This window comes from Lontra canadensis, unplaced genomic scaffold (assembly GCF_010015895.1).
Source record: "Lontra canadensis isolate GAN:19392208 unplaced genomic scaffold, GSC_riverotter_1.0 scaffold101, whole genome shotgun sequence".
NCBI lineage: Eukaryota > Metazoa > Chordata > Mammalia > Carnivora > Mustelidae > Lontra > Lontra canadensis.
The window spans coordinates 5344201-5371369 of NW_022631095.1; the positions used below are offsets into that span (position 1 = coordinate 5344201).

General features: G+C 43.8%; 1 protein-coding gene across 5 annotated transcripts in view; it reads right to left on the reverse strand.

Annotated features, from left to right (window-relative positions):
- Positions 1-1635: 1635 nt before the first annotated feature.
- The window catches only part of SLC20A2 (solute carrier family 20 member 2), a 100710-nt gene continuing 75176 nt past the window's right edge, over positions 1636-27169 (reverse strand). For 4 of the 5 annotated variants that reach the window (XM_032838020.1, XM_032838024.1, XM_032838021.1 and 1 more), the window contains exons 6-11: positions 26756-26872; positions 22277-22480; positions 20653-21244; positions 11299-11484; positions 10137-10221; positions 1636-2032 (exon numbers count right to left, since the gene is read on the reverse strand). In XM_032838020.1, the coding sequence (XP_032693911.1) occupies positions 1868-2032; positions 10137-10221; positions 11299-11484; positions 20653-21244; positions 22277-22480; positions 26756-26872 (1349 nt within the window). In that variant the 3' untranslated portion in view covers positions 1636-1867. The remainder of the gene's footprint in view (positions 2033-10136; positions 10222-11298; positions 11485-20652; positions 21245-22276; positions 22481-26755; positions 26873-27169) is intronic. The other variant, XM_032838026.1, reaches the window with a different exon arrangement.

Consider the following 27169-nt stretch of genomic DNA (forward strand, 5'->3'; position numbering starts at 1 on the left):
CCTTTCTGGCTCCAGAAGGAAATGGGGCTTGTGAGCCCTGCTGCGGAGGCTGGAGGAGCTCTGGCTTCCGAAGCTCCAAGAGGGTGTATGGGTTGGGGGGAGGGGGATAGCTGCTTGAGCCAAGAAGAAAGACTAAGTGCATTTTTCTGCTAGGCCCTTAGCCCTGAACTCGTGAACTGACTGCCTCCCCACTGTCCTCCCAAGAGGCTAAGTTCAGAGTCAACTGGGAGAGGCCGAGCACAGAAGTGTGATACATTTTTAAACAAAAATTCCATCCCGGGACACACCCTCTTGTCAGGTTTCTGCTGAAGAGCCAGCGTGTGTGCGTGTGTGCTAACAGGAGGGGACTGCAGCACGCTGGCTGTGTCCCTCATTGCTTTCTTCTCCTGCTCATGTGTATTAGTGTGCAAACATATAATAGTAGTAAAATAAGAAAGTTATTTGAAAAATAGAAGTAAACACATTATGTAACTCTTATTTTTATGGAAACTGAAAAACCTATAGATACTTAGAAAAAGACTTCAGAGGCAAACTTTTGAGGGGCATTTTTTTATTATAAATTTAATGTGGTTGATTAATGAAAAATCACAATGAAGTACCAAGAAAACGTTTGTCAATATAAAAATTTTAGCAGCATTTCCATAGTTTCAGGCTCTAACATTAGTCACACTTCCTCCCTCCCGCTACCAAAAAAAGAATCCAAGGGGACTACAGTAGAGCATCAAGATGTTCAGCTTAGTAAAGGCCTCAAGGAAATCCTCAAATCCAGTGTATCGTCTAATATTTCAACTCTCCCTGCTCCTGAATTTCTAGAATGTTGTATCATTCGCCTTAGTGTTTGAGACAAGAATTCTGTTCCTCAGGCTGCGAGGGGAGAAGAGGGGTGAAAATTTAAACTGGACTTGATATGTGGTGCTGGAACACGCATCCTTACGTACATACACTCTCTACACGGACGACGACAAAGGGCCACTGCGGGGTTCACCAGTGTCTGGCATGTGGTGGCAGTGGGGGGGTAGAGGAGCGGGGGTGGGGGGAGGGGAGGGCTGGTGCTTCACCATCTGCGCTGTGAGGGGCAGGCCAGGGCCCGGCGGCCTCCCTCCAGCACAGGCTAACGGTAGGATTAATGAGAAGGGGAGACAGGCAATATGAAAATAGAATACTGGCAAACTATTCCCCTGCTTCTTTGGTACTTTCCAAAATTCTCTGATCAAAAAAGTATAGGGAAGCACACCATTAAAAAATTACAGTTTGAAGTATTTACAGAAGCGATTATGATATATTACAGAACCAATACACAGTATATGAACAGATTCCTCAGTGAGAGCCCTCGTGAACCCCCACCCCAGCATCAAGAGCACACTTGCGGATGCACACCTGCCCAAATGTGCACCAGCCATCCCGATTCACGCTTGTCTTACAGTCTGTTCAACGGGGGAATCACCCCTTTCCAATCTACACTTTCCTTTGAAAAGGTTCTTGAAATTGGCCACTGAAATCACGATGTACAAGGATTTGTTGAATACTGGGTCCTAGGCAATACAGCTCCACTCCCATTTTGAGTATGTTGGAGATAATGCTGTCTAGTCTACGTACACACTATGCAGCGGACAGGGAAGTAACCGCACCACGTCGTGTCACCACGATACCAGTTTAATGCACGTGACTCTGTACAGTAGTTAAGTTAGCTCTGGAGGGGGACTCTACAGTGTAGGTGAACAGTGTGGTTTGGAACCCTAGGAAAGGGACGCGGAGAAGCTGGGGGTGGGGGTGGGCAGCCTGCGCATGGGCAGGACGCGTGCCATGTGCCACCCCTACGTGCCCACCCCAGACCACCCTATGTGCGTGGCGTGGAAGAAGACACAAATCACACGTAGGGGAGGATCCCGTACATGAGGAGGGCCATGATAGCAGCGCTGAACAAGCCAGCCACGGGCACAGTCACAAACCAGGCCACAAAGATATTCCGGAAGAGACGCCAGTCCACGGCCTTCCGGGAGCGGATCCAGCCCACGGCCACCACCGAGCCCACCTGTGGGAGCACAGACATTCAAAGGTGAAAACGGAGGCCCGCGAATTTAAGGGTGAGGCACAGACTCTACAGTCAAGCCATGGAAAGCGGCTAATCTCAGAAGTACACTGCAGTATAAAACTACCAATTCTTGCCTCTTGATTTGTTCAAAGCTTTTAAAATAATTAAGATTTTAGGTATAATTACTTTCGGATGATTCTACTCTGCACACAGTTCTGACACACTTCGCCTATAATCTGTTCCATCTGAGTGGAACCTTAGACAAGTGTGTGTCTCCCCTTCTCTCTGCACCTTATAAACTAACTTCACTTCAATATTCCGCAGGCGGGCTATGGTGGACCACAGCATATGATCCTGCTTTGATCGGGCCATGCGACGGCGACAACGTACCCTTTCCCTCGCAAAAGCAGCATCGGGAGTGTCGGAGCTGGAGAAGACCTCTGAGAATGTCCAATCCACATGGTTCGTTTTACAGAGGCTAAAACAGATCCCGAGGGGCCCCGGGGCCCGGGAGAACTGCTGCAGCCCGAGGACAGAACTCAGACCTCTTGATTTTAAACTGGTTTTCTCCTCTATCTCAAGCTGCCTGGCCATCTTTTTACCTTCGCTAGTGTGAAGGGAAGTAAACAAGCAAATGGCAAAGTAAAATAAAGTAAGACAAAGCGGAACATACCCATTATTGGATCGGGGCTGTCACTCGTGCCTCACAAAACAACAGGTACAGATATTGGGAAATCACAATGTTAATACGGATTCAAAGCTTTTTCGAAACACTCACCGTTCATCTTGATGGTTTGTTGAAAGTTTAAAAAGGAAAAAAGACTCAACTTTAAGTATCCTAAAAATGAAAAAGTACAATTCCCATAATATCTCATGCCTCACTTGCTCTGGTGGGGCGTGGAGTTGGACAGAATGCCCATTTGTGAGCTGGGTTTTTCCATAAAATAGGCTTTGTTTCCACTGACCCTCAAATACTCCAGAGCCGTCAGGGGCCAATGCTGTTCAAATAGCAACCAGGTCTAACCACAGGAAAAATAAAATCCAACACATCAGATTGTTTATGGACACAACCTGGAACACCAAAACCAGCGGAATACTGGAAGGCAGTTAGTCTGATATTCTGTCAACCCAGGCCATGATTAACCAACATCTTCGGGACAGCAACTAACATGTACGAGGAGCTTTCAAAGTGATTATTGTACTTAAAATCTTTGGCTGTAGCCAGTACCCTGTATGAACTTGAGAATGCTGTCTAGAAATTCCTAAAACATGACAGACAATCAAGATTTTTCTACTGTGTAAGGGTCAGCTAGTTTCTGGTGGTCCTCAAACACGGTCAAGTCCACAAACTCTAACTCCTGTTACACACTGTCTCTCCGGAGCGTGTCCTCTTTAGTGCCCTTTTGGTTGTTCTGGATTCCCTTAGGGAGGACATGCTCAAGTTTCCATTTTATCACACCCTCTTCCTTTCTTAGGAAACTTTTTTGAAAAAGCATAAAGGTAGGGGAGCCTGGGTAGCTTAGTAGGTTAAGTGTCTGCCTTCAGCTCAGGTCATGATACCAGGGTCCTGGGATTGAGTCCCGCTTCAGACTCCCTGCTCAGTGGGGAGTCTGCTTCTCCCTCTCCCTTTGCCCCTCCCCTCCACACTCTCTCCACTTGTGCTCTCTCAAATACATCTTTTTTTTTTTTTTTTTAAAAGCATGAGGTTAGAATATCACTATAGCAAGTTTATGTACTAGGAGGGATGGGCAATTTCCCAGACCTCCACTACTGTCCTATTTATATATTCCTTTCTTGTTTTTATCAATATACTTTTATTTGTAAATAATAGGGCACATTATTTCCTTTCTTTAAAAAAATTAACATTCTATTATAGGCATCTCCCCATAGTGCTCATAGGCTTTATGATTAACATGAGAGATGGCACACCCTTTAGATGGATGCACCTTAATTTAACCACTTCCAATTTGTTTCCAATTTTTCCCTATTAGAAATAGTTCCAGGGCGCCTGGGTGGCTCAGTCAGTTAAATGTCTGCCTTTGGCTGAGGTCATGATCCCAGGGTCCTGGGATTGAGTCCTGCATCAGGCTCCCTGCTTCTTCCTCTGCCCCTCCCCCGGCTTATGCACGTGCACACTCCTGCTCGTTCTGACAAATTAAAATCTTAAAAAAATAAGTTCCATGATTAGTGTATTCATTCATATAGCTTATATTTGGGTTAAAAAAATAATATTCCCTGAAATGGATTATTAAAGGAGGCTTTTATTTAGTTTTATTTTTAATTCCAGTATAGTTAACATAGGGGTTATATTAATTTCAGATGTACAACAGTGATTCAGCAATTTAAAGGGAGTATTTAAAAAATATCTTGAAATAATTTGAAACTTAGAGAAAAGTTGTAAGAACTCCACACACCCTTTACCCAAATTCACCAGTTCTTAACCTTTTGCCACAATCCATGAAAAAACATTTTCAGACTATTAAAATATCCTACTCCTTATCAACCTCCCTCTCCCCTGCTGCTAAAGACTCCCCAATCCTGTCTTCACTGCAATGGTTACAAAATGGTAATTTACCAACAATGGTTGCAAAATGGTATTTTACCAACTTCCTACCATGTATCAGATGGAATGCTGCAAGGAGGAAGAACAGGGTCTTCATACAGACTGCCAAATAGTTTTATTAACAGTTGTAAATGTACAAGGTCATCCATAATCTGTGAATTTTGGTACACTGTAATCATCCTGCAAGTTGTTCTTTTTTGCTAAGCAATCAACAAAAATATGTGCTACTGTTGCTTTAATTTGCATATCTTTACTCCTAAGGCTAAACTTTTATTAATTTATCCAATTGTACCCCTTCTAGTCCTTACTATATATAAAATTGTCTCTCCATGTATTCTGCCCAATTGGAATCTAAATGTGCGCTCTTATTTATTTATTTATGTGTGGTCTTTATTCAAAGATAGTAACTCTTCTTTTTTTTTTCTTTTTTTAAAGATTTATTTATTTATTTGACAGACAGAGATCACAAGTAGGCAGAGAGAGAGAGAGCGGGAAGCAGGCTCCCTGCTGAGCAGAGAGCCCAGTGCAGGGCTCAATCCCAGGACCCTGAGATCATGACTGAGCCGAAGGCAGAGGCTTAACCCACTGAGCCACCCAGGCGCCCCTTAACTCTTCTTTAATGCAAAGATTTTTCTCGATTCACTGCTTTGCTTTGTTTCAAGTTTCTAATTGCATACAATAAAATATGCTGTACTCTTCTCCTATGATTTGTCCTTGAATATTTAATAAATATTTAGTTCTATTTTACTGTAAATTTTCTAAAATATGATCCTATTTTACTCTAAATTAAAAAATTTTTAAAAATGCTAGTTAGGCCATCAGATTAATTTTTTGAGAGCTGTGTGTCTAATTTTGTTTTTCTCGACTGACAGCCAGCGATCCACCCTCTCTTACCCAACATCACCAAACTATATCGCTCCTGCATAGCAGGCTCTACCTTTGGCCTATCTACTGTTTTTATAGAAACAGCAGATTTTTTTCATTGTTGTGGTAAAATACCTATAACATAACATCGATCATTTTAGCCATTTTTAAGTGTACAATTGAGTGGCATACAGTACTGTCACATTGTTTTGCAAGCATCAGCACCATCCATCTCCAGAACTTTGTCATCTTCCCCAGCTGAAACTGTCCCCGTCCACACTGCTGCCCCACCTCCGTAGACTTTCAACTCTCTCTTTCGTAAGACTGTCCTTCCTCATTATTTTTCTTTTTGATTATTTTATATCCTTGCGAACCTGACCCACCAAATTCACTTTGGTCTTCTTTTGTAAAGTTAGAAGAAAAATTTGGTTGGGTTTGTATTTGTGGGGAACATAATACCTTTTTTTAAAAGATTTTTTAAAAAGTAATTTCTACACCCAAGGTGGGGCTTGAACTCACGACCCAGAGATCAAGAGTCACATGCTCCACCCACTGAGCCAGCCAGGCGCCCTGGAGGGAACTCATATGTTTACAAAATTTAGTTTTCCCATCCAATAACACTGTCTCATCTGTAGGTCTGCTTTCATGTCTGTGTGAAGTTATGTGCCTTTTTCATATACAACACTCACATTTATTAGGATTATTCTGAAATATCTTTTTGCTGCAATTCTGGAGGTGTTGTTGTTTTATTATATTTTCATACTGGCTACTGCTGACAGACGAGCTGTAGAGTTCTTTATTTTTATGGTGCGCTTGGTCATTTTTGCTGAATTCTAGCGGTGTTTTAGAGAATTTTATCAAATGTCTTTTGGCATATATGTCAGTAGATGATCATATGTTGTTTTTTAATGGATTGATAAACTGCATTACTTTGAAGGTGTCAGAACACCCTTCTTGGGATTCACTCAACACCTATCTGTTGAGCGCTTATGAGGGGCCAGCCCTGTGTAGGTGCTGGAGGTGGATAAATCCTGCCCTGTTCAGAGCCTCTTTTCTAGTAATCTGGAAAATCAATTTGATCCTGCTGAAATGTTCTAAAATCACTGATGTCATTTATTAGCTCCTTAAGTTTTATACAAATATTCATATATCATTTTAAATCAGTTTTTGGTCATCCCAAACCACCCCCATGTGGAATTAAGATGTTTGGGGATAACACCACTCTGAATCATGGTTAAAAAGCTCAGGGATGTGTTCAAGAGTGGCTGCTGTGTGCTGTAGCCATGGCTGGAGACCAAAGTGACCAAGGCTCACAGAAGGGGGAATAATTCAAGTTCCTGAAACCTACATCTGTGGATAATTTTATTTTCAAGAGTCCTCTCTAGTTTTTTTAATTAAGGCTTTGAACTTTAACCAGAAGTAGTGTCCCAGGAAAATGTTTAATGAACTGAACTTGGGTGTAAAATATAAAAATGTATAACACTGTAAGATTTATAGAAAATAAAACTTGTCTTACTTATGCCTTCTGAAATATAGATTACACTAATATGGTATACTATTCAGGACAATATGATTTTTCTAATTATCCTTTTCTAAATTACATATTCAGCTAACATCTGGATCACTTAATGGAGATTTATAAGTGTTTTAAATGGGGTACAACAAAATTTAAAGTATGCCCTTAGCTATGTACATTTAGAAAAACGCATGAATGAATAAAATGTACCCAGATACATTCAAAAGCTTATTTTCAGCAACAGTTTCCATCCTTTCCTGCCAAGTTCCTAACTTTGCCCCCCTTGTGTGGAAGGTGGCTCTAAGCAAGAAGCCTAACAAGCAGATCGGACAGGAAGCAGAGCTGGAAAAATCGAACAGGTGGGGTGATTATTCCTGAAAATACAATGGCGTTCAGTTATGACTTTATGTGGATGTCAGCACCTTTCAATGTTTCCAGAATCATGGTGTCACCCACACGGGGCCTTGTTCCTAACACCACGCTGTACCTCTATTTCCGTGTGCACCTACTGCGCAGGGGGCTGGCCGCACAGAGCTGGCGCTGCTGCGGGAGGGCTGGCGCTCCACGGGGGGGCAGCCGCAAGCTCTTCCCAGTGCCTCACCACCCAGGCTTTGCGCTCCATGGTGAGGACTGGAGAGCCAGGACTCTGACTTAAGCTACTGAGCCACCCAGGCATCCCATGAATGTAGGTTTTTATGGGCACTTAATACTTTTCATCTATTTCTGTAAATAGTATTATAAAATTTAGTGTTACGGGCAAAAGAGGTATCGTCAGTTACAACACTTCATACATTCGTATAGGTTAGACCGCTGAGAGCGTTAGGTAACAGCCAGGAACAAACTCGGTTTTTCAAGAGATCTTTCAGCTGGTGGGAAAGAGGCAGCCTTCACTAGGCTGGTTATGTGCAGGGTTAGTCATTAAGAAGACAGTAACATTTGGGCGCCTGGGTGGCTCAGTGGGTTAGGCCTCTGCCTTCGGCTCAGGTCATGATCCCAGGGTCCTAGGATCGAGCCCCATATCAGGCTCTCTGCTCAGCAGGGAGCCTGCTTCCCCCTCTCTTTCTCTGCCTGCCTCTTTGCCTACTTGTGATCTCTGTCAAATAAATAAATAAAATCTTAAAAAAAAATAAAAGAAGACAGTAACATTTATTTAAAAGCAGCCCCAAAGACTCTCCAGGCCTGCAGAAAAGTTCAAAGCTTATCTCCTTGGGAGGAAAATATATTTAGTAAGAGGCGTTTCCTTTCTGCTCCCACACACCCGTGAACTGAAGCTGATGCGAAGTAGGGGGAGGAAGATCACTTTTCAGTCCATAGAGTTTTGTGTCATTTGAAATATTCCAATGAACCTGTGCTCCTTTCCTAACTTTTCCGTCACTGGACTCAGAACAGTAACAGTGATGGACTGGCGGAGCGCAGTGCACTGTTCCTCCCTCCCTGCTTTGTACTTGGCCTGTGCGCGGGGCAGGGAGTGGGAGGGCAGGGCGAGGGAGGGAATGGGGCCTGCCCTGCCGCTGTGGGACCTCAGCTGGGCCCCTCCCTGGTCGAGTGAGCGTGGGTGAGTTGCTCAACCCTTCTATCTTCAGTTTCCTCATTGCTAAAGCTGAGGTCCCCTTAGCACTCACCTCAACAGGGGCCTGGGAGGATTAAATAGACTCACATTCACAGGGCGCTTAACACGCTGCCCCGGAGAGCCCCTGCCCCGTCTTAGTTGTGGTTGGTGAACATTACCAGGATCGCTGTGATGAGGAGGAGGCATAGAGCATGAGGTCGGTGTCTCAATCCTGGCTCTAGCACTTGCTCAATGTATGACCTTGGGAGAGTGACCTTACTCTGGAGGCCTCAGTTCTCTCATCTTTAAATCAGGAATAACTACCAATTTCATAGGGTTGCTGTGGGGTTCAGTGATGTATCTACTGAGCATGTATGAAGCCCTGAACACAGCTCTTGGCATTCCCCAAGCACTCAGTAAGTGGCGGTGATTTTTATAATAAAAATTTGTGGAAACTGAGGGTTTTCTATATACTGTGGCAAAAAAGGGAGAAAACAAACAAGGAAACAAAAAGCCTCTTTCCCATGAGGCTGATTCTCCATGCCAGAAGGCTCCGGATTTGTCAGCTGGCCCACTTAAAATATTCCCATAAATGCCACTTGACATATTTGAAGCAAAGTCATTCACATGTAGTGGTATTTGTTTATAGTTGACACATCGGTTGGTGTTTTTAAACCGTGTGTGAATGTGGATGGCGGCCTCTGTCTCGGTCACCGTGGTACCCCGCTGCCCACAACCAACGGCGCCTCACACAGAGCAGGTACAAATGTTCTTCTTGAATGACATGAACAAATGAACATAGGAAAAATATGGAAATGTCTTTTGCTTCGTTGAAGTCAGTGAATATTTTTGTGTATAGGAGGCCCGCTGGGTACGCTTTAACATCTCTCCACATACGGCGCAGACCTGGGTTCTAGTCCTGCCTCCTCCCTGGGGGACCTCCAATGACTCCAGGAAACTCAAGGAGACCGTTTCCTCTTCCTCGACCTTTTAGGGTCCTTGCAGCTCTAACACTCCCCCTTTGTAAGCAAGTCCCTCCTGCATAGTCCTGAGTTCTAGAGCACTGCGCAGTGATGAAATTCAGCATTACCCCTCCTTGGCAGCTGAGGCACTTTGACAGTCATAAAAGGAAAAAGCACTGAAACAAACAATCGAGTCTTACACTTCCATTGAGATGATGTCTCAATGTCTACGTCCACTGTCAACACCCAGTCCCCTGCGCTGGCTGAAACTGGGTGCCATGCCCCCGTGGGAGCCTATGAATATGGTTAGCGTACACATGACATCAATGCAAAACCCACTGTGGAAAAAAACGAGAGAGAAACAGGACAAATGGAAGTGTGAAGCACACATAGGAAGAGGGAGAGCTCTTGCCATGCACACGCTGAGAAAGCCAAGTGTGTGCGACAGAAGGCATCACGCTGCTGCGCCCGGAGGGTCGAGAGGGACAGCGTGGGATAAGCCAAGGCCCGCCTCCAACAACACCTTAGCAGACCCCGCAAACCTCAAGATGACTGTCTTCAAAAACAAGCACACACCGAGAGCTGCCAGCTTTTCTCCCATTCGCTTGGCGACCAGGGAAGGGCCCCGGCAGCCCGATGGAGGGACCCACCTTGCAGTGCGTGGTGCTGACCGGAAGCCCGACGTTGGAGGCGATCACCACGGTGAAAGCGGAGGCCAGCTCGATGGTGAAGCCGCTGCGGGGGGGAGGGCACAAGAGACAAATCACAGGCGCTCTTTGTATCAGCCTCACGGACACCCCGGGGTTGCCAGAGTCTCACCAGAACATTCTTTGGGTCGATTGTTGGGCTGCTGACCCGGCAGATGACATTAACAGAAAAGAAACTGCTGCATAATGACAACAATTCACACTAAGACTGTGTGTGATACTGTTGACAGCCCTAAATAGCCTTCTTTTTCCGATATGTTTTCAAAAAGCATACACTGTCGTAACTGGGTCAGAAATTCCTGCTGTGTAAAAAATGCTAAATTAGTCATTTCTAAAGTGGCGGAGAAAAAAAAAGTACTCCCATCTTTAAAATGTGTACTTCTTGCAAAAAAGTGAATTTTTTTCTCAGATTGCTAGTTTTTCTTCAAACCAATCTTATAAAAGAATCATTACAGTGAGTTTCAAGGGTGGGGGGTGGGCATTTTTGCGCATTTTTACAATAGGTGGTTCCACGTCCAGTTGTGTTCTCCAAGTTCTCCTGTCAATTTGTCCTTAACCCGGAACACACGTGGAAAACACACACAGCAGAAGGACCACCCGAAGGCAAATGGCGGGTCACGGCTCCCCCCGCCCGGCTGCAGGAAGCACGCGCAAGCTAACCTCCGAGGGTGCCAGCGGAGAGCTGCTTCCATCCAGCAGGGGAGGCTGGTGTGGCGGAGAAATTTTGGGAAATGCAGACCCTGGGCCTAGGGCGGTTTGCATACCCTTGGGCCCCGCTTCCCTCTGGGCCTCCCCAAGGGTAAGACCACCAGGCGGCCTGGACCCAGGTTTCTTTTCCTCTTCCCTCCCGCTCTGGTTCAGCTTCTCTTCCCCCTACACTCCCAGCCTCTCACCTTCTCACTCGAAGCCACTGCAGATGGGACAAGTGCCGCACGAGGGACAGCAACGATGGGCATTGAGCCCACTGGGCCCCAGCGGCCCCCCGAGTCTGTGCAGAGGGCTTGGGGGCAGAGGTGCAGCGGGGGAGGACTTCAGACACTGCAAGCCGGTTCTGCGGCAGGCCCCGGAGGACAGCCCTGCCCCTTGGGCCGGCGCTTTGGCCTACCTCGATGGTGTGATGGGAGTGAGGTCCTTCCCCATGGTCTGGATCACTCTTCTCCCCCAGACCCAGAGGCCGGTACAGATTCCAACTCCTCCATAAAACAGCAGCCAGACGGGGGTCGCTGCTTCTTGCAGGACTGCACCTTGCTCGTAAATCAGCCACAAGGCTACCAGGGGACCGATGGCGTTACTGGGAAGGGGAAAAAGAGACAGTGACACAGACATGGTCTGCATGCGCCCACGGTCCCGTGCATCCCGGGCTTGAGGAAAGCCCACCGGCCTGTATTTGTGCGTCGTCCACACAATCGAAATGACTCACTTGTTTTATTGGGGTGAAAACCCCATCAACTTTACTACTTTCACCATTTCTAAGCGTATGGCTCTGTCGTGTTCAGCAGCTCACTCAGCTGTGAACCAGAGCTCTAGGACTCTCTCAGCTTGCAAATCTGAAACTTTACACCCACGGTACAGTAAGTCTCTTTGCCCCATCCCACCCCCCTCCACCAGGCGCGGCTCACCATCACCCTACTGTCTGTTTCCATGGATTGGACTACTCTAGGCACTTCACAGAAGGAGAATGACTCAGCATTTGTCTTCGTGTGACGGGCTTATTTCGCTCTGCGTCTCGTCCTCAGGGTTCATCCACGTGGGAGCACGAGTCGGAATTTCCTCCTCTTCCAGGCTGTACCCCCTGCTCCCCGAAGACAGCCCACACCTTCATCCGTTCACCTATCGCTGCCACCTCCTGGCTGCAGCGAAACACGCTGCGGTGAACATGGGTGTACAGATGTCCCCGCGGGATCCTGCGTGCAGCTCTTCCGGGCACAAACTCAGAAGGAAGAGGACTGCTGGATCACACGGTGGTGTTATTTTTCATACTTTGAGGAACCTCCGGACCGTTTTCCACAGCAGCTGCACCCGTTCACATGCCCGCCAACCGCGCACCAGGGCTCCCATTTCTCCACACCCTCGCCAACACTTGTCACTGTTATTTTTTTTTTAACAGGAGCCCCTCCCTCAATGGGTGTGTGACTTATTAATTTTTTAAAGAAGTACTGAATTATCACAAGTGGACACAAAAACCCTGTTCTTTTTTTCCTCTTCTATTTTTTCTCTATTTCTATTTTCATTACTAGCCTTGCTACTAATACGAACTACCAGTTTGGGCAGCCACATCAGCTCCCACACGACAGACCACAAACACCGTCTCTAACCCTCAGTTCTCACACCCACCCTGCTGCTAGGTATGGTTGCTCCCATCTTACTGACGAGGAAACGGATGCCAACGTTCCGTCACCAGCAGAAGGCAGGACTCAGGCCTCACCCCCTTTCCCCTCAACCATTACTGTCACTCAGACCCTTGGCAGGCACATGTGGACTGTTTTGGGGGATGCCACAGGTTTGGTTTTGTTTAGTTTTTAAAGGAGACTCCATGCCCAGAGTGGAGACCAGTGCAAGGCTTGAACTCATGACCCTGAGATCAAGACCTGAGCTAAGACCAAGAGGAGGACACTTAGCCACCCAGGCGCCCCATTCTTTGGTGACGTGTCTGGTAAGGTGTTTGGCCCCTTTTTAAAATTGGATTATTTGTTTTCTTATTGCTGAGTTTCAAGAGTTCTTTGTATATTACTCTTTTAGCAGATTTGTCTTTTTGAAAATTTTTTTTGAATTTATTTGAGAGAGAGAGAACAGATGGGTAGGGAGGAACAGGGGCAGAGGGAGAAACAGACTCCCCCACTGAGCAGGAAGCCCAACATGGGGCTCAGTCCCATGACCCTGAGATCACTGATGACCTGAGCTGAAGGGAGACAGCGAATCAACTGAGCCACACAGGTGCCCCTGTTTCTGGCTTCTCTACTCATTTTCTCGACACTGTCCTCCCCCATGCAAAAGTTTCTAATTTTAATAAAGCCCAGTTTACCTAGTATTTCCTTTATGGACTGTGCCGTTGGTGCTGTATCCTAAAGAGTCATTTCCATAACCACCATCATCTAGGTTTTGTCCTGTGTCATCCGACTGGGAGTTTTAATAGTTTCCCACTTTACACTTAGGTTTGCAATCCATTTTGAGTTCCTTTTTCTGAAGGGTGTAAGGTCTGCGTCCGGATTCATTTTTGCGCATGGACGTCTAGCTGCTCCAGCACTGTTTGCTGAGAAGACTCTCTCCACTCTGCTGCATCTCCTTGGCTCCTCTGTCAAAAATCAGTTGATTGTATTTATGGGGCACTATTTCTTTTTTTTCTTTAAATATTTTGTTTATTAATTTGAGAGAGAGAGGGAGCGTGCTCACGCAGGAGTGGGGGGCAGAGGCAGAGGGAGAAGCAGGCTCCCCGCTGAGCAGGGAGCCCGATGCAGGGCTTGATCCCAGGACCCTGGGGTTATGACCTGAGCCCAAGGCAGACACTTAAATTGACTGAGCCACCTGGGCGCCCCCAAGGGGGTCTATTTCTGAGCTCCGTTCTGGTTCACTGACTTATCTATTCCTTCACCACACCATCTTGATTACTGTAGCTGTATTACAGTAAGTCTTGATGATGGGCAGCGTCAGTCCTTCAGTTTTGTCCTACTCCTTCAATACAGTGCTGACTACTCAGGGTCTTTTGCCTTTCCTGACAAATTTTATAATCTGTTTGTCGATATCCATAAAATAATCTGCTGGGATTTTGACTGGGATTGTAATGAATTTATAAATCAAGGGGGGGAAGAACTGACATCTTGACAATATTGAGTCTTCCTATCCCTGAACATGGAAAATCCCTCCATTTAATTCTTTGATTTTATTAATCAGTTTTATAGTTTGCTGCATGTAAATCTTGTACAAATTTTGTTAGATTTATAACTGTTTTATTATGTAAACGATATTCTGTTTTTAATTTCAAATGTCACCGGTTCATTATTGGTATGTAGGAAAGCAATTGACTTGTATATTAATATCATATCCAGCAACCCTGCTATAACTGCTTACTCATTTCAGCAACTGAAGAAATTCCCCTTTATTCCTAGTTTACTGAAAGTTCTTATCATGAAAAAGAGGTGAATTTTGTTTAAGATTTTTCTGCTACTATTGATAGAATCATGTGATTTTTCCTTTTTTAGCCTATTGATGTGATAGATTACATTAACTGATTTTTGGATGTTGAGCCAGCCTGGCATACCTGGGATAAACATCCTTTGGTCATGGTGTTTAATTCTTTTTATACATCGCTGGATTCAATTTGCTAATATTTTGTTGAGGATTTGTACATCCATGTTTGTGACACATACTGGTCTGCAGTTTTCTTTTATGTCAATGTCCTCCTCTGGTTTTGGTAATAAGGTAATACTGGCCTTACAGAATAAGCTGAGAAGTATTTCCTCTACTTCTATCATCTGAAGGAGACTAGAGAAATGGCATAGTTTCTTCCTTAAATGTTTGACAGAATTCACCAAGGAACCATCTGGGCATGGTGCTTTCTGTTTTGAAAGGTTATTAAATATGGTTTGATTTCTTAAATAGATACAGACCGATTCAGATAGTCTATTTCTTCTTTCATGAGCTCTGGCAAATTGTGTCATTCAAGGAATTCAGTCTTTTTCATCTAGGTCATCAAATTTATGAGCAGAGTGGTTCAGAGTATTGTCTTTTTAATGTCTATAGGATCTAAAGTGAAGTCCACTCTTTCATTTCCGGTATTAGTAATTTGTATCCTCTCTTTTTCTTAGTTAGCCTGGCTAGAGGCTTATCAACTTTATTAATTTATTCATAGAATTAGCCTTTGGTTTCACGGATTTTCTCTTTTGATTTCCTGATTTCCTTTTCACTGATTCTTTTCTAATTCTTATTATTTCCTCTGCTTACTTTGGATTTAATTTTCTCCTCTTTTTCTAGTTTCCTTGGGTGGAAATGTAGATTACCTATTTTATATATTTATTCTTTTCTAATATATATATATATATATATATAGCACATTCAGTGCTATAAATTTCTTAGCACTGCTTTTGCTGCATCCCACTAATTTTGATGTGTTTTCATTTTAATTTAGTTTAAAATACTTAAAAATTTCTCCTTTGATCCATGTGTTATTTAGAAGTGTGTTGTTTAGGGGTGCCTGCTTGGCTCATGGGTTAAAACCTCTGCCTTCAGCTCGGGTCATGATCTCAGAGTCCTGGGATCAAGCCACACATCGGGCTCTCTGCTTGGCAGGAAGCCTGCTCCCTCCTCTCTCTCTCTCTCTCTCTGCCTGCCTCTCTGCCTACTTGTGATCTCTATCTGTCGAATAAATAAATAAAAGCTTAAAAAAAAAAGAAGTGTGTTGTTTAATCTCCTGGTATTCTGGAATCTTCTAATTATCTTTCTGTTGTGGATTTCTAGTTTAATTACATTGTGCTCTGAGAGCAGACACTATATTAGCTTTATTTTTTCAAATGTGTTTAGGTGTGTGTTATGGTCCAAAATACTGCATATCTCACTGAATGTTCCATATGAGCTTGAAAAGGATGTGAGTTCTGCTACCATTGGATGAACTAGTTCACAGATGTCAGTTATATCCAGCAGATTTGATGGGTTTATGGGATTCAACTATATCCTTACTGATCTGCTTGCTGAATCTGTGTCTGTTCTATCTAAAATTAATACAGCAACTCTTGTTTTCCTTTGATTAGTATTAGCATGGTATATTTTCCTCCTTTTAACCTGAATGTGTCTTTCTACTTAAAGTGGATTTCTTATGGCAACATACATTTGGTTTTTGATCCAATCCAGCAGTCTTTGTCATTTGACAGGTGCATTTAGACCACTGACATTCAAAGTTATTACTGATTTAGGAGGATTAAGATCTACCATATTTGTTACTCTTTTCTATTTGTTGGCCTTGTTCTTTCTTGTTTTTGTCTTCCACTTTTTTTGCCTTTTAACTGAGCATTTTATATGATTTCATTTTCTTTCTTCTCTTAGCATATTGTTTATACTTTTTTTAAACTGTTTTTAGTGGTTGCCCTAGACTTTGCAATACATACTTATATAGCTAATCCATGTCTGCTTTCAAAAAAGACTATACCATTTCACAGACTGCATGGGTCCTTAAAATAAAAAAAAAAAAATCCTCATTTTTCCCTCCCATCCCCTGTATCACGGCTGTCATTCATTTCATTTAATACAGGCACACATGTATTATATACATATATACACACATACATGTATATAATACATACATGTATTAATACACATATACATATATACACACATATAAAATATAAAATATATAATATAAATATAAACATATAAATATAAAATATATAAAATACATACTTAGTTGACTTCCACACTGTGGGGATTGGGATGTTAAGCCCCACACAGTAAAAACTCTGTGTATAATTTCTCTCTCTTTTTTAAAGATTTTATTTATTTATTTGACAGAGAGTGAAAGAACACAAGCAGGGGGAGCAGCAGAGAGAGAGGAGAAGCAGGCTCCCTGTTGAGCAGGGAGCCTCATGTGGGGCTCGATCCCAGGACTCTGGGACCATGACCTGAGCCAAAGACAGACACTTAACCAACTGAGCCACCCAGGCGCCTCTATAATTTCTGACTCCACAAAAACTTTACTACTAGTAATGCTATTGACTGGAAGCCTATTGACACATATTTTACATATTATATATATTATATATTTTTACAATAGAGTAAGCTAGAGAAAAGAAAATGTTAAGAAAATCATAAAGAAGAGAAATGTATTTATAGTACCGTAGTTATTGAAAAGGACCTGCATGTAAGATGTAAGTAGATGCACAGTCCAAACCCATGTTTTTCAAAGGTCAATTATATATGTACATACATACATACATACACATATATATAGCTGTGTGTATGTATGTACAGGGATATATATGTGTGTGTGTGTGTGTGTATGTAGTTCAATTGTGGTCTGACAGCAGACATTGTATTATTATACTCTTTTTAATTTGTTGAGATATTTTATATATTAAACTATATTTAGGTAACTGTATATGTACGTATTTACAGTTACCTAAATATAGTTTAATATATAAACATATCTCAACAAATTAAAAAGAGTATAATAATACAATATATACTAGCATACACAACTGAATAACTGATACACCGTTAGTATTATTTTGAACTGTTATCATTTAGATCACTTAAAAATAAGAATAATAACTTTTTTTAACCTTTACTTAATCCTTCCATGATGTTCTTCCTTTCTTTTTTTTTATATTTAAAAAAAATTTTTTAAATTAACATATAATGTATTATTAGCTCCAGGGGTACAGGCCTGTGAATCGCCAGGTTTGATGTTCTTCCTTCCTTTATGTAGATCTGAGTTTCTGAGCTATATTATTTTTCTTCTCTCTAAAGAGTTTCTTTCTTTCTTTTTTTTTTTTTTTAAAGATTTTATTTATCTATTTGACAGAGAGATTGAGAGAGCACAAGCAGGGGGAGCAGCAGAGGGAGAGGGAGAAGCAGGTCCCCTGCTAGAGATTCTGATGCGGGGCTTGATCCCAGGATCCTGGGATCATGACCTGAGCCAAAGGCAGACGCTCAACCATCTGAGCCACCCAGGCGCCCCTAAAGAATTTCTCTTAACATTTCTTACAAGGCAAGGTATTTCTATAGCAACAACTCCCTCAATTTTTGTGCATCTGAGAAAATCTTTATTTCTTCTTTACTTCTGAAGAATAATTTCCCAGGGTATGTAATTCTAGGCTGGTGGATTTTTTTCCCCCCTCAACACTTTAAATATATTTCACTACCCTCTCAAATGCATGATTTCTGAGGAGAAGATAATCAGATTAATTCTTATTTTTGTTCTTCTGTAAGTTTTTCTCTTCTGACTTCTTCCAGGAATTTTTCTTTAATTTTCTACAGTTTGAGAATGATATACCTAGATATAGTTTCTTGGGGGCATTTATTCTACTTGCTACTCTCTGAGCTTCCTGGACCTCTGGGTTGGTGTCTACCATTGATTCAGGGAAATTCTCCATCGTTATTGTTTCAAATATTTCATCTGTCCCTTTCTCTCTGTCTTCTCCTTCTGGTAATCCTATTACGCATATGTTAACACCTCTGTAACTGTCCCACACTCCTTGGACATTCTATTCTGGTTTTTCAGTCTTTGTTTTCTTTAGTTTGGGGGATTCCTGTTGACATAGCCTCAAGCTCAGAGATTCTTTCCTCAGCCGTGTCCAGTGCACTAGTAAGCCCACCAAAGGCCTTCTTCACTTATGGGGTCCTCTCCAGTATTTCCTTCTGGTTCTCTGTTAGTGCCTCCACTGTCTCTGCTTCCATTGCCCATCTGTCTTGCACGATGCTTACCTTATCCATTAGAACTCCTAGCATGTTAATCACAGTTGTTCTAAATTCCCAACACGACCATTCTAACATGCCTTGCCACGTCTGGTTCTGCTTGCTCTGTCTCATGGTTCTCGTGGGCTAGTTTCTCTTCCTCCAGGTTAGGCTGTGATAGTACCTCAGCGGGTTAGGCTCCGGTTAACTAGTTTCCCCTGAGGGCAGCTTGCTAAGAACACAGCGGTCTGGGTCTGTCAAGTATGGTTACTTTGCCTCGCCCCCGCCATGGAAGCAGGAGGGGACTGCTTCCTCTGATCTTCATCGTGAGGAGCTGGCAGAGCTCCTAGAGGCAAAACGGACAATCTGGTGGGGGCCCTACCACCGGCTCTCCCTGGAGTCTTTACCTCCCACACTCGCCTCCACCGAGCCTCTAGGAATTCATCATTACCGTTCAGGCCCTCCGGCCTGGCACTGGTTCCCACGACACTTTCCACTCATGTGTCTCCCCCATGAGCCCCATGCTTGTCTGTCTCTCCCGTACTCGTCTTGGGGCCAGCTGTCTGCCCTCGGCCCTCCTCTCTCTCACGGCTCCAAGAGGAGTTGTTGATTTTTCAGTCTGTTGTGAGGAGGGAGCGGCAGCCTCTGAGCTCCTCTGTGCAGAAGCCCCCACAGGCCTTCGAGGGGCCGTCAGCAGCTCCGGCCTCCCCTCCTCAGCCCGCCGGACGCCGTGCAGGCAGAGCGGAGGCTGAGGGGTCATGAAGAGCTGCCTGTCGAGTCTGCTTCTCATTAGCTGTGTGATCCTGGGCAAGAGATGTCGTATTTCTGAGCTTCAGATTTCGTACTTTGAAGGAAACCACTATGACCTCAAAGGACCGTTTGGAGACAGATTAAGAATAAGTTACTAACCGTTCAGCACTGAAGCCTGGGGTAAACTTAATAGCCTTGGGTTAAAGGAATAGAAGCTTCTCTTCACTGTCACATCACTTCCAGAACCTTGCACTTTTACCGGACCATGTCTGCACTCGGAAGCCTCAAAACCAGGCCCTACCCGGCAAGCCACTGCTCGAGACTCCAGTCCCCTGCAGCAGTCCCACCCGGGACTTCCTGAGGCCTTGTGATATGGCTCTGGGGTGCTTCGTTACTTCTCCGTGTATGTTCTTTTAATCTCCACAGCTGGAATCTAAACTCCAAGAACAGGGACCCAATTCAGAACACCCTGCCGGTACCAGGGCTTCAGTAGGAATTTTTGATCTGGAGGAGGAGGAAGTAGGGCGGTGCTGGGGGCGTAGTCACAAAAGTAAGCTAGGACCGAACCCTACGTAACAGCGGGTGGAACCCGAGATGACCAGCCCTCTTGTCTGGGAGGACGACGTCTTCTAAAAAGAACAGACCCTGAATGGCACATGGTTAGGCTGTGTCTGGAAAGCCAGAGCTGTAGAATCAAGAGCCATATATCTGGGCAGTAAGAAATACAACAACAGCATGTTTTCCTGATTTGGAAAAAAACATTAGGCCACATTAAATATAGCATCTCACTTAATCCTCCTAGAAATCCCATGAGGCTGGTACTAGTTTTCCTCCCATTTTACAGATTGGGACACTGAGGCTCCCAAACAAAAAAAAGCTTGTCTAGGGCTTCCCAGCTCGTAAGAAGAGAATAGAGACTCTACGTATTCCAGACCTCCATGACCTGCTGACCTGATGGTCCACACTCTCTCCCTCCATGGCCTCCTTGCTCTTCCTACAACACCCTAGGTGCGCTCCTGCCACAGGCCTTTTGCACCTGCTGTCCTGGAGCTGCTCTCGCACAGCTGCTCACACAGCTGGCTCCCTCAGCCCCTTCAGAGCTCACCTAGTGAGCCCTAACTTGAGTAGCCTCACCAACACCACAGTCCCCGAGACGCTGCCATTCCCCTGCAGACTTGATTCTCCCCTTCACGTCTACGTTGTGAGCACACCACAGCTGCTACCTGTCTGTCTGCTCCCGGTGACAGGGATCCCCATCAGGTGTCCACACGGTGCCTGTCCCGCAGGCAGGCCCTCAGCACATACCTGCCAAGCGAACGCATATACTTACCTCACGTCATTGCCACCATGAGCAAAGGATCCAAAACAGGCAGTGAGGACCTGCAGGAAATGGAACAGGAGGTGGACCTCGGCGGTGTCCTTCTCCTCCTTCTCCTCCTCCGCGGGGTCCTCCCGGGGCTGGTCGGGATCGGTCAGCTCAGAAGCCAGCTTCATTTCCACACCCCCCTCATCGGCCTCGATCTCGGCTTCTGCGACCGCATTGCAGTAGCTCGAGTAGCTGTCGTAGCGAAGTCTCTTCTTGGAGTAGGACACGGCGTCGCCCACCAGCTTCTCGCTGTCCTCGGGCGCGGAGGATGAGTCGGCGGCTCTGAAGGTGGCGTGCACGGGCAGCCCGCAGATGGCGGCCGTGTAGCACGTGTAGCTGTTGTTGCGCCGCAGCAGCCTGTAGTTGTTCTCTGGGGCGGGCCTCTCCTCAGGGCCCCTGTCCGTGTGCATTCTGTGCAGCAGGTCCTTGTAGAGCCCCGAGTCCTTGTGCACCGTGTGGTACACGTGCCCGTCGCTCCGCGTGTGGCCGTCGAAGCCAAAGGTGCCGTTGGAGATGGGTGATTTTGCGGAGCCATGGGTCATGGACAGTGCCCTTCCTGAAAAGGGTGAACGAGAGTCTCACTTTCTAGCCTTCTGAAGAGAAATCGTTTCTGAAAGGAAATATTCCTCACTCTTCACAGCGGTTCTCTCTGGAAATTAGGGTTAGAGGGGATTTTCCAATTTTTCCCCCCATGCTTTCTTTTCCAAATTACTATAAAGAATGTGTAATACGGTTAAAATAGCAAAGGAAAGTTGGAAATGTACGAATGAATATGGCTTTTGAAAGTGATGCTATTTTTCTCCTAAAATATGTCTTCTAGAAATTACCACAGCACTCTTTCCTGTTTCTAGTAACCAATAAAGGGATAATCCTTAAAGGAACTTGGGGAAACTTCATAGAGGAAGTTCACTGGGAGAGGGAAATTCTAGATGCTCCTTAAAGGCCAATCATGACTGTCAGAGGCACTTATCTGTCAGATCAGTGGGACAAAACCCATTTGCTTTCTTTGGGCCAAGTCTGAGGCCGCACCTACAGGAAGCGAAAGCAGATGCCAGGGCCCCACCTTGCAGGAAGGTGCGGAGCTGCCCAGACAGGCTTGGCAGAGGCTGGGGCTCACCCATCATTCTCCGCAAATGTTAGGAGACAAAAGAACCCCACTGCCACAGGACAATCTCGATGTTCTCTGAGGTTTCTGTGATTCTACAGTAGGACAATGTCCTTGGTTCCAATTTCAGCTTTCTCCTTGTGTCTTCCGGGAAGGCACACTTAGTGAGCTGGAAGGGCCAATCTCTGGCAGCTAGGAGACTGCCCCACAGAGGATGTGTGTGCGGCTGGCCAAGCTGCACGGAGGCCGGGCTCGGCCAATGTGTAGGCTCCTCGTGAGACTAGAAATAGCTCTTGGAAGAAAATTACAGGCCCAGAGTGAGCCTGCTCTGTTGACTGCATGGTCTCCTGAGACAGCCTTAGCACCTGGGTTCTCCCAAACCATGACACTGCGGAACACTTGTGTGCATTCAAACACTTGTATAACTTCCCCAGAACTGCTCTCTGCCACCATGCAAACCCAAATCCTCTGCACACGTCTTACCATAGGAGGCCCGGGGGTGGTTCCCCACTGATGTGCCTTCCGAGGTCCCAGCCGGCTCCCCCGCTGACCCTGTGAGAGGGACGGTGCTGTCATCATTGGCCTTGGCACCTGGTAGCTCTTTAAATACCGGGGACTCTGCTTCCTGAATTTTCCCGAGGCTTTCATCAGACACTCGTGATAAAGCAGCTTCTTTTTGTAATTTGCCTAAAGAAAATATAGCCATAATTGAAAATGCCGAAATAGAGTTCTTGTTATTAAAAAATGAATATAAAAATGAATATTTGTAGATGGGATTGGGAGGGAGATAAACCATAAGTGACTCCTAATCTCACAAAACAAACTGAGGGTTGCAGGGGGGAGGGGGGTTGGGAGAGGGGGGGTGGGGTTATGGACATTGGGGAGGGTATGTGCTATGGTGAGGGCTGTGAAGTGTGTAAACCTGGTGATTCACAGACCTGTACCCCTGGGGAAAAAAATATATGTTTATAAAAAATAAAATTTAAAAAAAAAAGAAAAAAAATGAATATTTGTCTTTATACTTTAGTACTACTTACTTGGGAAATGAAAAAAATATAGTTACAGCTAGATAGAAAAAAATAAAGTGGAGAGTTCAATTATCTGGGAAAACTGAGCCAGAAAATTCAGCTACTGAGTACAAGAGGGGGGCTCCGGCCTCAGTTCTCTCCTCCAAAACCAACAAATAGAGATGGCTAGATTCGGTCCCCACGGTCCTGTCCAGGGCCAGCATTCTGTAATCCTACAACCATCTGGAATGGTCTTCTGTGTTCTTAAACTAACTTCAAAATCACTGAAATGTTTATCCTTTTTGTCTTCAGAGCTATTAGTTATAGTTTGTTTGGTTTTCTTCTGTTCAATAAATTATTGGTCTCCGATTTCTTCAGGTCACCAAATCTTAGGAAACAAGTAAATCATCTTCCAAAAAGGAACAGAGAGATCCTACTTACTTTTAAAAATCCTTTACTTTCAAAAAAAAGGAGAAGGGGTTTTTTAAAAAGCTGCTCGAAAGCTCTGTAGCATTCTTTTTAATCAGATCTGATAAGCGGTGCGGCTGATTTAATGATCTCGCTGCTTGTAAATTCTCCTGGGCAAATCTCTAAGCTCTTACCTACAAAACTAAAATGTAAGTATTCTCAGTTCCTCTGCTGGATACACTCACAGCATCTCCATCACCTCTCTCTATTAAGAGAGTCGGAAGAAACACACACAGATCTTCCGAAATGACACTTCTGTTCTGTACTATAGGGAACGAAGAAAGGTACACACACATCTCCTACCACAAGGCGCTTATAATCAAAATGAGAGAAGGTAATATTTGTAATGATAACAATAATAAGCAAAATTGTTAACGCTTACATGAGACAGGTTTCATTATTTTCTGCTTTTTATTAATGAGCACACTGAGGTACAGAGATTAAGTCATTTGCACAGAGTCACCCAAGTGGTAAACTGCAGGCAGTTTAGCACTACGGTTCATGTCCTTGATCACTAGAGTGTACTTAAAACAACCAAACAAGAAATATATACTGAAATAACAAAGATGGCACTGACCAAAAAGAAAAAAAAAATTTCCTGGGAAGCCAGAATGGGGAGGAAAGTCAGTTTCCTGCTGTTATATTAATAGCCTTAAGATGGAAAGTGAAGATTTTATAGTCTATTTGACAAGAATGTTCAGATAGTAGGAAAAGCCTTTAAACGTCAAAGCATTTAAGTATGGGCTTCAGTCAGGCCAGCGGCATGTGTTAAGTGGCTCATTTTAGGCAGCGGCAGCTACTTACCAGCCCATCACTGACGTGGCTTTACTACTGAGTCTGACGTTGTATGTATTAATTAATGTGGATCTTTTTAGTATTCGTTTTTAAATTTATGCAGTAAGACTATGTGCGTATATGTGAGTCCTTCCTGATGGTGAGACCTGTCTGGATCCGTGTAACCCTCACCACAAGCAGGATACAGAGAGATTCCATCACCTCCCAAAGCTCCCCCTCGTAGTCAGACCCCCTGCCCAGCTCCTTGGCAACCAATGACTTGGTCTCTGTCCCTACAATTTTGCCTTTTTCAGAATGTCGTATAAATGAAACCACAACATTTGTGATTTTTATAAAAATTTTAAAAAGGGAAAAAACTTTTGTGAGTGGATGAAACAAAGCGTTTTTAGATGTGACACCCAAAACACAACTTAGAAAAAAAAGAAATTGGTAAACTACACTTCGTGAAGATTAAAATCGGTGAGAAACACTATTAAAAGAATGAAAAGACAAGCTACAGATTGGGAGGAAGTTATTTGCAAATCCCCTGACAAAGGGCTTGTATTCAGAACATAGAGAGAGGGGCGCCTGGGTGGCTCAGTGGGTTAAAGCCTCTGCCTTCAGCTCCGTTCATGATCCCAGGGTCCTGGGATCAAGCCCCGCATTGGGCTCTCTGCTCAGCGGGGAGCCTGCTTCCCTTCCTCTCTCTCTGCCTACTTGTGATCTCTGTCAAATAAATAAATAAAATCTTAAAAAAAAAAAAAAGAACATAGAAATCTTTGAAAACAGCAGTTAAAAATGAGCAAAAAATAAGAATACACAGTTCATCAGTAAAGCTATATAAATGGCAAGTAAGTCCTGTTAGTCATTAAGGAAGTACAAATTAAAATCATAAGATATCACTACACACTGATTTGAATGGCTCAAAATAATATGGACAAATTTTATGCATTTTATTTCTTTCCCTAAAAGTCATATCACTTTCTATTTTCATTTAAATCTATGACACACTTGGTTAATTTTTCTTTTTTTTTTACAGGTGTGAGGCTGAAGTTGAGGTTCTTTTTCTGCATACAGATGTCTAAATGTTCTAATACCATTAGTTGAAAGATGACTCTCCACTGAGGTGCCTCTGTACTTTGTTGAAAATCAATGTGCTGTATTTGTGTGGGTCTATTTCTGGACTTTAGTCTGTTCTGTTAACGTGGGTATCTATTTTTTCACTAATACCACATATCTATTTTTTCACTAATAGCACACAGTCTGGTTGCTTTATATGAATCCTATGAATCTGCCAACTTGTTCTTTTTCAAAATTGTTTTTGGCTATTCTAGTTCCTTTACCTTTCCATATAGATTTTAAAAGCAACTTGTCTAAATCTACAGAATATCTTGCTGGGATTTTAATTTAAATTTTATTAAATCTAGGGAGCAATTTAACAAGAACTGACATCTTAACTCTTACAGGGCCTTCCAATTCATGAACATGGTATGTCTCCTCATTTGTTTTGCTCTTCTTTGAAATGTGGGTTTTCAAATTCTGATATGTCCACACTGAAACACAATTGTAAGGCACACTCTGAGGCCAAAAGTAAATACTTCTTTTCTTTTGAGAGCCCTATAAGAGCATGTGGCCTCACGGCTTGCAATTATGTTGCTAGTGACAGAAAAACAACTCTGGCAACTTTCTGACCCATATTCTTCTTTAAAAAAAAAAAAATGTGTTTGTTGAGGTGTAATTTATACATAAAAAAATAATACATTTTAAGTGTATAAGCAGATGACCTATGATGAATGAGTACATCCTATAAACACTCCCCCAACTGGGACAGAGAACATTTCTAGGCCCCTGGAATGCTCCCGTATGTCCCTTTGCTATCAGCCTCCTGTAAACTCCCTATCACCTCCAGCACCCAGTGGTTTCTATCACTGTAGATTAATTTTCTCTAGAATCATACAGTATATACTCTTGTATCTGGCTTCTTCTACTCAAAGCAATGTCTATGAAATTCATTATGCTGTGGGTAGTTCATTCTCTTTAGTGCTCAGCAGGTTTCTACTGTATGAATAGACCACAATTTGGTTATTCTTTCACCTATGTAGGAACACTGGGACTGTTTCTAGTTTTTCCTGTTATGATAGAACGACTATATACAAGTCTTTTTATGAATGTGTGTTTTCACTTTTCTTGGATAAATACCTAAGAGTGGAATTACTGGTTCATGTGGTAAATGTAAGCTTAACTTTACAGGAAACTTATTCTAACTTCTGGAGCGGTTGGACCTCTTACATTTCACTGTGAGCGCACGAGAGTTCTAGTTATCCCACCTCTTCATCAACTTCGAGATAGTTCCTTCACTTTTAGCCCTTCCTGTGGGTGTGAACTGATATTATATTATGGTGTTAAAATGCATTTCCCTGCATTTTCCCTAATGTTTTTCATCGGGCCGGTAGAACCTGACCAAACAGTTAACTTGTAGTTATCCGAGGCAAGCAGGACCTTACTGCTCACTCAAGTCACAAGTTACTAAGAAAAAGTTTGAGGGGGAAAGTAGGCAGGAGCCAAGAGACAAGGATGGGGCATGTATCTCGGTGCTGTGTTCCAGAGTCATTGATGCCTCCAGTTTCCTATGTTAGTAAGGGTGATGGTGGATTACACCTGAAGCCCCAGGAACCAGGGATTTTGTGAATCAGAGGAAGAAAAAAGCCCTTACCTGCTATTTTCCTCCGCATCCACGGACACACAAAGAGCCATACAAAAAGGGCGAACAGCAGCGCGACACCCAAGGAGAGGAGCGCTATCGCCCACATGGGAAGGACCAGACCAAGCCCTGGGAAGTAAAAGGACAGCGGAATCGTCAGCGGATACTTGCTGAAAAGTCAAGCCTCGTATCAACAAAACTTTACATTTCCTAAATCCAAAATGAATCACCTGGACTTTGTATTTAATAAAACTCTCAACCAAAAAAAAAAAAAACAAAAAACAACAACTACAATTTTGGGGGCAGGAAGGAGGGTGTGTGTTTAAGACACACTCCATCTTGTCACTGTGTGGCTAAACTGTGTAGTAGTAAGCCAACTATTAACATCTTACCAAGGCGGCTCAAACAGTGCATTAAGTTAAAATA